Source organism: Haliotis rufescens, unplaced genomic scaffold, assembly GCF_023055435.1.
Source record: "Haliotis rufescens isolate VD_foot unplaced genomic scaffold, xgHalRufe1.0.p SCAF_6, whole genome shotgun sequence".
NCBI classification, from domain to species: domain Eukaryota; kingdom Metazoa; phylum Mollusca; class Gastropoda; order Lepetellida; family Haliotidae; genus Haliotis; species Haliotis rufescens.
The window spans coordinates 52,024,117-52,036,872 of NW_025964334.1; the positions used below are offsets into that span (position 1 = coordinate 52,024,117).

General features: G+C 42.9%; 1 protein-coding gene across 1 annotated transcript in view; it reads right to left on the reverse strand.

The window, feature by feature from the left end:
* Positions 1-12,756, reverse strand: part of LOC124138159 (xanthine dehydrogenase-like) — a 35,654-nt gene that overhangs the window by 7,145 nt on the left and 15,753 nt on the right. Inside the window, exons 21-31 of the mRNA XM_046504687.2 lie at positions 11,283-11,398; positions 10,758-10,862; positions 10,100-10,178; positions 8,216-8,330; positions 7,790-7,870; positions 6,688-6,797; positions 4,785-4,898; positions 3,671-3,832; positions 2,599-2,727; positions 1,794-1,924; positions 874-1,002 (exon numbers count right to left, since the gene is read on the reverse strand). Coding sequence (XP_046360643.2) covers positions 874-1,002; positions 1,794-1,924; positions 2,599-2,727; positions 3,671-3,832; positions 4,785-4,898; positions 6,688-6,797; positions 7,790-7,870; positions 8,216-8,330; positions 10,100-10,178; positions 10,758-10,862; positions 11,283-11,398 — 1,271 coding nt within the window. The remainder of the gene's footprint in view (positions 1-873; positions 1,003-1,793; positions 1,925-2,598; positions 2,728-3,670; positions 3,833-4,784; positions 4,899-6,687; positions 6,798-7,789; positions 7,871-8,215; positions 8,331-10,099; positions 10,179-10,757; positions 10,863-11,282; positions 11,399-12,756) is intronic.

Consider the following 12,756-nt stretch of genomic DNA (forward strand, 5'->3'; position numbering starts at 1 on the left):
TCATACAGGTCAAGTCTGTTTGGCCTCAATTCTCTCTACAGTCATACAGGTCAAGTCTGTTTGGCCTCAATTCTCTCTACAGTCATACAGGTCAAGTCTGTTTGGCCTCAATTCTCTCTACAGTCATACAGGTCAAGTCTGTTTGGCCTCAATTCTCTCTACAGTCATACAGGTCAAGTCTGTTTGGCCTCAATTCTCTCTACAGTCATACAGGTCAAGTCTGTTTGGCCTCAATTCTCTCTACAGTCATACAGGTCAAGTCTGTTTGGCCTCAATTCTCTCTACAGTCATACGCGATGTGAACTCTGTTGTCTCACCTCTCTCCCCAGTCATACAAACGGTCCACTCTGTTGGTCTCATCTCTCTCCACAGTCACACAGAAGGCCAAATCTGTTGGTCTCACCTCTCTCCCCAGTCATACAGAATGTCTTCTCTGTTGATCTCACCTCTCTCCACAGTCACACAGAATGTCTTCTCTGTTGGTCTCACCATTCTCCACAGTCATACAGAAGGTCCACTCTGTTGTCTCACCTCTCCCCAAAGTCATACAGAAGGTCAAGTCTGTTGTCTCACCTCTCTCCCCAGTCATACAAACGGTCCACTCTGTTGGTCTCATCTCTCTCCACAGTCACACAGAAGGCCAAATCTGTTGGTCTCACCTCTCTCCCCAGTCATACAGAATGTCTTCTCTGTTGATCTCACCTCTCTCCACAGTCACACAGAATGTCCACTCTGTTGGTCTCACCATTCTCCACAGTCATACAGAAGGTCCACTCTGTTGTCTCACCTCTCCCCACAGTCATACAGAAGGTCAAGTCTGTTGGTCTCACCTCTCTCCAATCACACACAGAAGGTCAAGTCTGTTGGTCTCACCTTTCTCCACAGTCATACAGAAGGTCCACTCTGTTGATCTGGTTCTCCCCGGTCAGGATGTCTACTTCAACTTCAGTGCATATGGCACCGTAAATGTTGTAGTTACTGAAGTCTCCTGTTGGAAAGGTTCTGAAAAAAGATGAAATCAATGTAACGCGTCTAGAGATTTCTTGATCCGTAAATAACCTCGTGTAACAAAATATTGCCTCATAACGCCCAACTTTTGACTCTGCATGAAGCACATTTGATCTCCCAGAGTTTTATATGGCAGGCATTTTGGTCAAATATCGTACCGATTTTAGCTTCCTGTATAAAACTAATGATTGGAACTGACCAAGCACAACCAACCAGTTCCGCCATCCTTATGTCCTGTGGATGCGGCGCAAAAAAACAATATGTATTAATTCATCATTATGGTCATTTATAATATAGTAACTTCATCGTCGATATTAAGACTAGGAAAACTTTGCTATGAAGCATCTTGCCTTGTGTGTTTCTATGTCACCATTATGACGACTATGAATAATCTTGTCTTGTGCGTCGCTGTCGGCATCTATATCACAAGGGTACCATCACAACGACTATGGAAAATCCTTTTCTCCGCGGCTCCATCACAACAGCATCAACACAACGACTACCATCATCTCATTCTGCGCGTGGGGCGGTCGGATAGCCTAGTGGTTTAAGCGTTCGCACGTCAGGCCGAAGACCCGGGTTCGATACCCGACATGGGTACAATGTGTGAAGCCCATTTCTAGTGTCCTCTGCCGTGATATTGCTGGGATATTGCTAAAAGCGGCGTAAAACCAAACTCACTCTCTCACTCATTCTGCGCGTCTCTATCACTTCGGCGTCATCACTTACAATTGTGCAGTTTGTTTTTAGAGCAACGCATATCTTATTGTGAATGGCATATTTACGAGCTTCTGGCTGACAGATCCACCCCTTGTTTGTAGCACTGAGCAGCAAGCTGTTGCCAGGTAGGGTTGACCATCTTGGCTTTGACCGGAGCCAGCCGAGCCTTCAGCTGTTGACAACACTGCACGACCCCCTTTAAGAAAATATTCGAAAGCTTGACAACATCGTTATTTGCCAGCTAGTTGAGATAATGATTGAGTGAATACGTTGAACGCAAACGTGCAACAAATGTTTAATATGGTATGCAACCTCAGTGAAACAAAGATCAAATGTAAGAGATTTAAGAAAGTCAAAGCAACTTTTTGTCTTTGTCATCTGCTTTAAGGAGTTCATACATGTAATGTGAGGTGAAATGGGGTTTAACGTCGCGTCCAAGATATTTACGCTTATATAGCGACGTTCATGCACGTGTGCGTCCGTGCGTGCGTGTGTGTGTGTCTGCTTGTCCTAGCTCGGGCTGATGCCGATTTGTAGAGCTGGCTCACTGAGATACCATGCCACAGTTTAACATGAATACCCCACTCAGACACTTTATACTGACTCCGAGCCGACGAGTCCTTGATTGAGCCCCTAAAAGCTAAGCGCCAGACAGTGTAACAACAAGTACCATCTTTTAAAGTCTTTTTGTATGACGTGGCCGGGGATCGAACCCCGGACCTTCCGCTCTACCACTAATACAAATACATAAAAAGCTGCTTGCACAATTCCGACGAACGACAGTAAGAGGCAATGAGCACTCCACCTTAACCGAAAACTAACACAACTGAACGTTCTAAAATCCTGGTCAATATAAAGATACATTCTTACCAAAGCATTTATTTCGGTCGTGATGCTGCCTCCAGTAGTGAACGAGTTAGAGTCGGACAGGGTGTTCGTTGCTTTAACCTTGATCGTATCCATTGGGATACCCAGCTCAAAGGCACATACTTGCATCATCTGTAAGCAATTTCAAGTATTCAAATCCTTGTGTATTTAACTTTAGTTATAAACTGTTCGAGTAAAAGTAATATATAACAGTATAATATATGTTGGTTGGTTGGTTTGTTGTTTTACGCCGCACTCAGCAATATTCCAGCTATAGACGCCTTTTACGGCTAGCATGGGTTGCTGAAGACCTATTCTACCCCGGATCTTCAAGGGTCTATAATATATGTATAACAGTATAACATACATTCAAAAGTAACAGTATAACAGATATATAACAATATAACAGCAACCCATGCTTGTCATAAGAGGCGACTAACGGGATCGGATGGTCAGGCTCGCTGACTTGGTTGATGCATGTCATCGTTTCCCAATTGCGTAGATCGATGCTCATGATGCCAATCACTGGATTGTCTGGTCCAAACTCGATTATTTACATAAAGCTTGAATATTGCTGAGCACGGTGTTAAACAACAAACAAGCATACACGCAAACACAGAGTCGTCAACATGGTGGCCTGTAAATAATCGAGTCTGGACAAGGCAAAGAGAAAGCATGAGCAACGATCCACGCCATAATGGCATCATGCAAGTAACAGTATCAACCAAATTACAGATCATGCGCACCCGGTGCCCCTTTTAGTTGGCTCTTACGACAATCAGGGATACTGGTGACCTACGAATTCTGATAAAGATGGCACTGTAGCTCTTGTATGCTATTGTATATCTCTGAGAGTGAGTGAGTAAGGTTTTAAGCCGCTTTTAGCAATATTCCAGCAATATAACGGCGGGGGACACCAGAAATGGGCTTCACACATTGTACCCATGTCGGGAATCGAACCCGGGTCTTCGGCGTGACGAGCGAACGCTTTAACCACTAGGCTACCCGACCGCCCCGTATATCTGTGAGATGCGTATATGAATACTGTTTCTTTTATTTTCATTAACTGAACAACCTTTATGTTGATTCCCTGTCCCATTTCCACGCCACCGATTGAGAGGGCCACGGACCCATCCCCGTGGTAGACAGTCAGGTAGACGTTGAACGTTTCATGGCGATAGTCCACGTTCCATCGGATAGGCATCACCGCAATGCCCTTCTTCTTCCATCGGTTGGCCTAGAAATCAAATTGTGTGAGTGAAAGAAAAGAATTTTATGTCTCAGACAGAATACATTCCCGGTTACTCCTTCAAGTTTCACAATTGTATTTTCTGATAGGTGGAGGTGTTTGCAGAACAATATATCACGTAGCTATTTGGTTGGTTGGTTGGTTGGTTGGTTTGTAGTTTAACGCCGCACTCAGCAATATTACAGCTATATGACGGCGGTCTGTAAATAATCGAGTCTGGACCAGACAATCCAGTGATTAATATCATGAGCATCGATCCACGCAATTGGGACCGATGACATGTATCAACCAAGTCAGCGAGCCTGACCACCCGATCCCGTTAGTCGCCTTTTACGACAAGCACAGTCGCCTTTTTACGGCAAGCATTGGTTGCTGAAGACCTATTCTACCCCGGAATCTTCACGGGTCACGTAGCTATTTGGAATATCATTTGAACCTTACATAGTTTAATAGACATCTGTGCTGACTTATGAACCATGTAACACTGTCAAGAGTAAAATATTCTGCTCTTTTTCATCCTTCTTTTTTATGTTTGTAACTGTTATGTTGAAGTTTTGTTGTTAGTTTATTTGTAGAGTCTATCAGTGGCAGCAAATGGGTGAAACGCTCCTCAAATATTTGGGTGTGTGACTTACAGGTACCTCCCTCAGTTGTTGACAGCTTTATCGTTCGAGTAGTTTCGTGATGACATAGGTTCAACACGAGGGATACTTGAGGATTTCACCAATTTCACGATTCAGTTCTGTACAACGATTTTGGGGTTACATCTTTCACATTGGAATCACCATTATCAGCAATATTAACACAAAACTTGTAATAGCCTCAGGATCAGATGCACTTCTTATCGTTTTTGACTACAATAAAGTCAAGTTTTGAAGCTGATTCGATGTTTTAATAATCAAATATTCTTCAGAGTAAAACAAAATAGAAGTATATTTACCTGGTTGAATGTTGCCACCTGTTGTTTTCTGGCCTTGACATCGGCCCACGCCTCCAGCTGAGCCACAATAGCCTTGATGTTGCAGTACTTCAGAACCCTTCCATCGACAGTTGTCTGAGGAAGAACAAAAACAAACTTTGTACAGTCTTAATTGAAAACAACTTTTCAAACTTTTCACTTCGGATCTTACACGTAAGCATGATTGCATTAATTGTTTGATCAAAGAACTTGGTATAAGTGACCTATAAAATAATGCAACATTTAAGGCCAGTATGTACTGAGGAAGAAACTTGCCCAAACCATGCATCAGTATTCTAAATTTTTTACTTGACTCTAAAACCTGAAGGTTGGTCCATTCCTCATTTGTACTGGATTGCAAAGCTCCATAACAATCCGTACACAGAGAGGTATATTGCAGGTTCCAGCAAATGTACACCAAACCCTGTTGCAACGATTAATCACAATCCTTAATACAATCAAGGAAGGATTTTTTTATATTCATATGTATTTATGTATTTGCGACAGGTGGAATAAATACCATGTGGATTCTCCATGACTCAAAGGATTTCCTTTCTCAGAAAGGAACTTTGAACACAACTAACTAACATGACGAACTTGAAGAAACACTTCCTTCCTTGATCCATTGCGCTTTTGTTACAAAACGTGGTGACAATAGATACAGTTACGTATCTATCTTCAGATGTTCAGGTCAGTTTGCCAAAAAATAAAGCCAATACCAAAACAATGATAAAACAATATATGAAATGCTGGACGTCCTAATTGTTTGGGTAAGACATTTGGCAAGAAGTATCCATCCCCATGCATCAATTGTGCTCTTCGTCTTGCTGATCTGTTTCATCATACACATGAATCGCAATTTCTGCTCGGATTGGCGAAGACAAAACAAGGTAATCTGGCCAAGAAGTTCAACTTAAGTTTCAGGTATATCGATGGTCTGATTTTGTCTAATAACCATAAATGGCAAATTTCATTCCACTGATTTACCAACCTGAACTAGAAATAAACGAGACCAGGAGTTTCACCTGTTTCATATTTAAATCTATGAATAGAGATTCAGAGTGACAAAACACTCTCAACAGGATTCTATGACAAGAGGGATGACTTCAACGTTCCACATTCAACTTTCCCTTTATGTCGAGCAATATTCCTGCAACTCCAGCCCTTGGTGTCTACATTTGACAACTTCTGAGAGAGTGAGTGAGAGTGAGTATGGTTTTACGCCGCTTTTAGCAATATTCCAGCAATATCACGACGGGGGACACCAGAAATGGGCTTCACACATTGTACCCGTGTCGGGATTCGAACCCGGGTCTTCGGCGTGACGAGCGAACGCTTTAACCACTAGACTACCCGACCGCCCCTCACAACTTCTGAGGTACAATCGAGCATGCTCTTTCTACCAAGAGTTCAAAGAGCCTCAAACGACTCTTGCTCAGAAGCTGTATGATCAAGGTTAAAACCTTCAAGGGCTCATTGAAGCTTTCAAACACAAACAGTTTTATGGTAGACCTGTGGGGGACATTTCGAGATGTGGTCAATGACAAGAATGATGTTCGATGCTATTCCCTATTTTGACTTGTACCATATATTCCCTTGTTTTTTCAGGTGTTTTCTTTACATTTCTTTGCATGTGTTTGTGACGGTTGCCACCGGTGGGCCCGGTCAAATAGCTGGAATATTGGTGAGTGTGGCGTTAAACAACAGACAAACAAACAAAAGTAAATCATAAAGCTCATGATGATGTCGGAATCGTACCATCGGCTTTGCTTTTGGGAGAAATTTGTTATGAAAATGGAAAGAGCTTTGTCGCTTTTATTCTTTTTCAGCCAGGTGCAGCACATGCAGTCTAGTTGAGGGAAAGAACTTTCTGACATTAACTCACCTGGCCTTTGTTGAACAGGTTCAGCTTCCTGAACATCAGCGGATCCATGTCCAAGACTTTGGCGGCGTGATCCATCATCGTTTCCATCATGAAAATTGATGGAACGGATCCTGAAAGAAAACATGAGGAACATTAAAAGATACTGCAATTTGTATGTAACCGTCCTTCCATAATATATGACCCATACGTTGGACAAATTATAAACGCTTACGCTGTGGTCATTATAATAGTGGTCAACGCTGCAATTAGTATATCTGTATCCTGAGGATATTTAGTTACTCTTTCATGAACACCCGAAAGAACAGGATTACTGTGATGGGCAGATATTTCGTGGTTTTCAACTGCTGTCATAACCGTCAGCGGTGATGAGTGAGTGAGTGAGTGAGTTGGGTTTAACGCCGCTTTTAACAGTATTCCAGTTATATCATGGCATGTCAGCTTAGTGAGGGAGGAGAGCCCGACGTGATGCAGGTCTCAGGCGTTTACCACTTTGGTGAAATCCACGAGCACGGATATGGTGTTGACAAACCTAGAAACATAATCGGGGTGAATCGGAATCCAAAATCATAGGTTTCTGGCGTGCCCAAGGGACGCAACTCTGCACGGCGAATAGCGGCGCCTTAGACGACTGGGCCACCCGTAACCCCGTCAGCGGTGATGACTGAATGAATGAATGAATGAATGAAAAAGGTAACCTTTAAAGATCATTATAGTAGCATTAACAGCACAAATGTTTATCACTTCTATTCCAGCTGAAAGTGACCCGTGAAGATTCCGGGGTAGAATTGGTCTTCAGCAACCGATGCTTGCCGTAAAAGGTGACTACGCTTGTCGTAAAAGGCGACTAACGGGATCGGGTGGTCAGGCTCGCTGACTTGGTTGATGCATGTCATGGATCCAAATTGCGTGGATCGATGCCCATGATGTCAATCACTGGATTGTCTGGTCCAGACTCGATTATTTACAGACCGCCGTCATATTGCTGGAATATTGCTGAATGCGGCGTTAAACAACAAACCAACCAACCAACCAACAACCAGCTGAAAGTCCCAGATGTTTAAACTGGAATCATGTCTACATATGTATTATGAATGGCAATTACCTGGCCCCCTGCAATATGTGTTGGTAGGGAGATTGGTCTTTAGGGCTACAGGTGTGAAATCCCATGCTGGACAGTAGTATGCTGAAAAGATTCGACACCAGTGTGCACAATACGCAGTGCCTTGTTGAAATCACCTTAAACAACCTAAGGATAATAACTTACTCTTATATGTTAAATAACAGACCAATCTGCACGGTAATAATTACTCTTGAGATATGTCGAAATGTATCAATCATTAAATCATTTGTGTCACAAATGAGCTATGAATATACCCCAAAGAAATAGCACATACCATTAAATGCCAAAGTATCCATAAATAGTTTTATTTTGGTTTTTTTCAGCCAAATAACTACATAAGGGTTACAGCGACATTACAAATTGAAACAAACATTATTTCTTAAAATTATGAGTGTGCTCATGTATCACCGTTGTCCATATGTCCAGGAAAGTCAAGAAAGTAACAGTCATTGGGTGATATTCCACAGTCAGCATGGGCTGTAAGCTGGATGCCATTAAGTTTCCCATCATTGCTGACCCCGATCTGGATACAGAGAAATTAGGTGAGGTGAGGTGGGGTTTAACGTCGCGTCCAAGATTATTGCTCTTATATAGCGACGTGCATGTACGTGTGTGTGTGTGTGTTTGTGTGGCTGCTTGTACTAGTCCGGACTGATGCCGATTTATAGTGCTAGCTCACTGAGATACCATGCCGCATGCGGTTTAGCATGAATACCCCACTCAGACACAGTATACTGACTCCGAGCCGACCAGTCCTTGTTTTAGCCCCTTAATGCCGAGCGCCAGACAGGGTAACAACAAGTACCATCTTTTAACGTCTTTTGGTATGACGCGGCCGGGGATCGAACCCCGGACCTTCCGCTCTCCGGGCGGACGCTCTACCACTAGACCACGGAGGCGGTCTACAGAGAAATGATACGGAGTGAGTGATAAGACATTGTTCCGAGTCAGCCACATCATAAACAGCAGACTGTTCCTATTATAACAACATGTCTCATATATCTTGCCACAAAGGATATCTTGACAGGCGGTGGATCACGCATTCAAATCCACTCAAAGCCCAATCTTCACAATGGCAGGAATATCATCAAGGACAATATTTTTTGTTCCTGCCATGGCTCCAAACATTCCTGAATATGAATTCAAAATATCCAGTGACCATATAAATACCACTAGTTCCGCCATGATGTAAACCTCTGGGCAAAGGAAAGTATGCACTTCAAACATGAATTACAAACGTTATCAAAACGTTACTAGGCTGAAAATATAAGGCCGAAACACCGCAAGCGTAAGACCCAAATCACACCTATGATTCCCGTATCTAATGCATCTCCAATGAATAACGGTTTATTGTTTGTCTCATATTTAGCCACGATCAAACATGGGTGTATACTGTATTGGTGACTGCGGCGTTAAACACACATTGGCCTTCTGGGTCTTAGAACTTAACACGGGGATATACGGTTTGGGAAAGACAAATCTTCGTAAAAGATACTAAATAATGATGACATCACTTGCATCGCTCAACCATGGCTGCTGTCAGAGTGAGTGAGTGAGTGAGTGAGTGGGTGAGTGGGTGGGTGGGTGAGTGAGTGAGTGAGTGGGTGGGTGAGTGAGTGGGTGGGTGGGTGGGTGAGTGAGTGAGTGAGTGAGTGGGTGAGTGAGTGAGTGGGTGGGTGGGCGAGTGAGTGAGTGAGTGAGTGAGTGAGTGAGTGAGTGAGTGAGTGAGTGAGTGAGTGAGTGAGTGAGTGAGTGAGAAGGTGGGTGGGTGGGTGGGTGAGTGGTTGGGTGAGTGGGTGGGTGAGTGGGTGGGTGGGTGGGTGTATGGGTGAGTGAGTGAGTGAGTTGGGTTTAACGCCGCTTTTAGCAGTGTTCCAGTTATATCACGGCGTGTCAGCTTAATGTGGGAGGAAAGCCCGAAGTGATGCAGGTCTCAGACGTTTACCACTTTGGTGAAACCCATAAGCACGGGTATAGTGCTAACAAAACTAGAAACATAATCGCGGCGAACCGGGATTCGAACCCACAATCATAGGTTTCTGGCGTGCCCAAGGGACGCAACTCTGCACGGCAAATCGCGGCGCTTCAGACGACTGGGCCACCCCTGACCCCGGCAGCTGCGTATCATATCTCAAGCCATTATAGCAAAGGGAGGTGACTAACGTGGCACACTTCAAACTGAAGTACTTTCAGAACCCAGAATTGGACCGATGATAATTAAGCGGATCCTGTTCTTGTCTACATTAGTTGAAATGGAGGAACGTGACACTGGCATTTTCATTTATCTCTTACTGTGTAATTCGCCAGGTACGGATAACGTTTTCCAATTGTCTTCATGTTGGTATGGAAATTCATATTCAGGCGGACAGGTCTGAAAGTTTGAAACATAACAATTCAACGTCTCTGTTATTAGGACACGAGTGGAATCTTTTGTCTCAGTCATTAACCATAAACATTCCAAAAATTACTTAAAATTTCGTGTTGCATTAATATTGAACATACACACAGAGACATACACAGACACCCACAGGCACTGATACTCACAAACAGACACACGCAGACACACACAGACATACAAAGAGACACAGATACACAGACAGACAGACACACACACATGCACAGGCACATACAGACACACACACAGACAGACACGTAGACAAACAGACACACGCAGACACACACAGACATACATAGACACACACAGACACAGAGACACAGACACACGCAGCCAGACACACACATACATACACAGACACAGACACACAAACACAGAGACAAAGACACGCAGACAAACAAAGACACGCAGACAAACAGAGACACGCAGACAAACATAGACACATACACACTCAGACACACAGACACAGACCACACAGACACACCCAGACAAACAAACACACGCACACAGAGATACAGAATACCTTAGATACCAGAAAAGCAGTATTCAACCCACCTTTTCATGACGTGCGTGGCGAGAGCAGCAGCACACGCTGTCATATTCGCTCGTGTTATCCGCCCTCCAAAAGATCCTCCAAGACGCTTGACCTTCACACTTACGCTATAAAATGTGAACACATGCCCCATTTAAGCATATTTACAGTGGAACAATAGAGTAAACATTCATGTTTTATTTGTGTGCTTCTCTTTCTGTAATTATACGCTGTTTGGACAAAGGATAACCTCTTTTTGTTAAAGGGACTTGATTTCTCTATGCCTAACATGTTTAGAGCAAACCTGATTAAATTGCCAATGGGTAGGGTACGATCTCAGATTTCTGTATGTACATGTGTGATTATGGAACTATGACGGTCAGCACAGTGGTCTGGTTCATTGTATGTCAATGCATCCTGTCGGGGTGGAACGTTGCTCATAATATCAATCACTAGTTGTTTGGTCCAGACTCGAGAATGTACGGACCACCGTCATTTCGCTGGATTATTTATTAGTGTGACGTTAAACAACCAATAATCACAGATACCTGCTTTCCGTGATGTTAAGTACTCTGGCTACGGACTGTTGGACAAGGTCTGACCACTGTGTGGCCGAGTAGAGATGTACTCCCACCCCATCCTCAGCTGGGTAGCACAGGCAGAACTGGAAAGTAGATATTTGTTACACCTATACCAGCCAGGCAAGGACATGTAACACGTACATTATGCATAGCCTGTGCCTGACATGCAAGGAAATGTTACACCTAACACAGTGTGTTATGCATAGCCAACACAGTCCATGCAATAACGTATTACATCTAACACAGTGCATTAGGCAAGGATATTTTACACCTAACACAGTGTAATTATACAGAGCCTTTTCGGGACATACAAGGATGATGAAGTAGAAAACGTAACAACGCCATTGATTAAGCAGGAAACACCAAGCCAAAGTAGGAACGGTAACTATTAGTAAAGCAGGAAATGTAATTACATAATTTGATAAGTAGGAAACATAACTACATCATCTATAAAGATGGAAGGTAACAACGTCATTAAGTAAGTAGGAAACGCAACTACGTCATTGATTAAATAGGAAGTGTAACAACTTTATTGATTAAGTAAGAACCGTAACTACAACATTGATCGAGTAAGAACCGTAACTACAACAATGATCGAGTAAGAACCGTAACTACAACAATGATCGAGTAAGAACCGTAACTTCAACATTGATTAAGTAGGAACCGTAACTTCAACATTGATCGAGTAAGAACCGTAACTACAACATCGATCGAGTAAGAACCGTAACTACAACATTGATCGAGTAAGAACCGTAACTACAACATCGATCGAGTAAGAACCGTAACTACAACATTGATCGAGTAAGAACCGTAACTACAACATTGATCGAGTAAGAACCGTAACTACAACAATGATCGAGTAAGAACCGTAACTACAACATTGATTAAGTAGGAACCGTAACTACAACAATGATCGAGTAAGAACCGTAACTACAACATTGATCGAGTAAGAACCGTAACTACAACATTGATCGAGTAAGAACCGGAACTACAACATTGATCGAGTAAGAACCGTTACTACAACATTGATCGAGTAAGAACCGTAACTACAACATTGATCGAGTAAGAACCGTAACTACAACATTGATCGAGTAAGAACCGTAACTACAACATTGATCGAGTAAGAACCGGAACTACAACATTGATCGAGTAAGAACCGTAACTACAACATTGATCAAGTAAGAACCGTAACTACAACAATGATCGAGTAAGAACCGTAACTTCAACATTGATTAAGTAGGAACCGTAACTTCAACATTGATCGAGTAAGAACCGTAACTACAACATTGATTAAGTAGGAACCGTAACTACAACATTGATCGAGTAAGAACCGTAACTACAACAATGATCAAGTAAGAACCGTAACTACAACATTGATCGAGTAAGAACCGTAACTACAACATTGATTAAGTAGGAACCGTAACTACAACATTGATCGAGT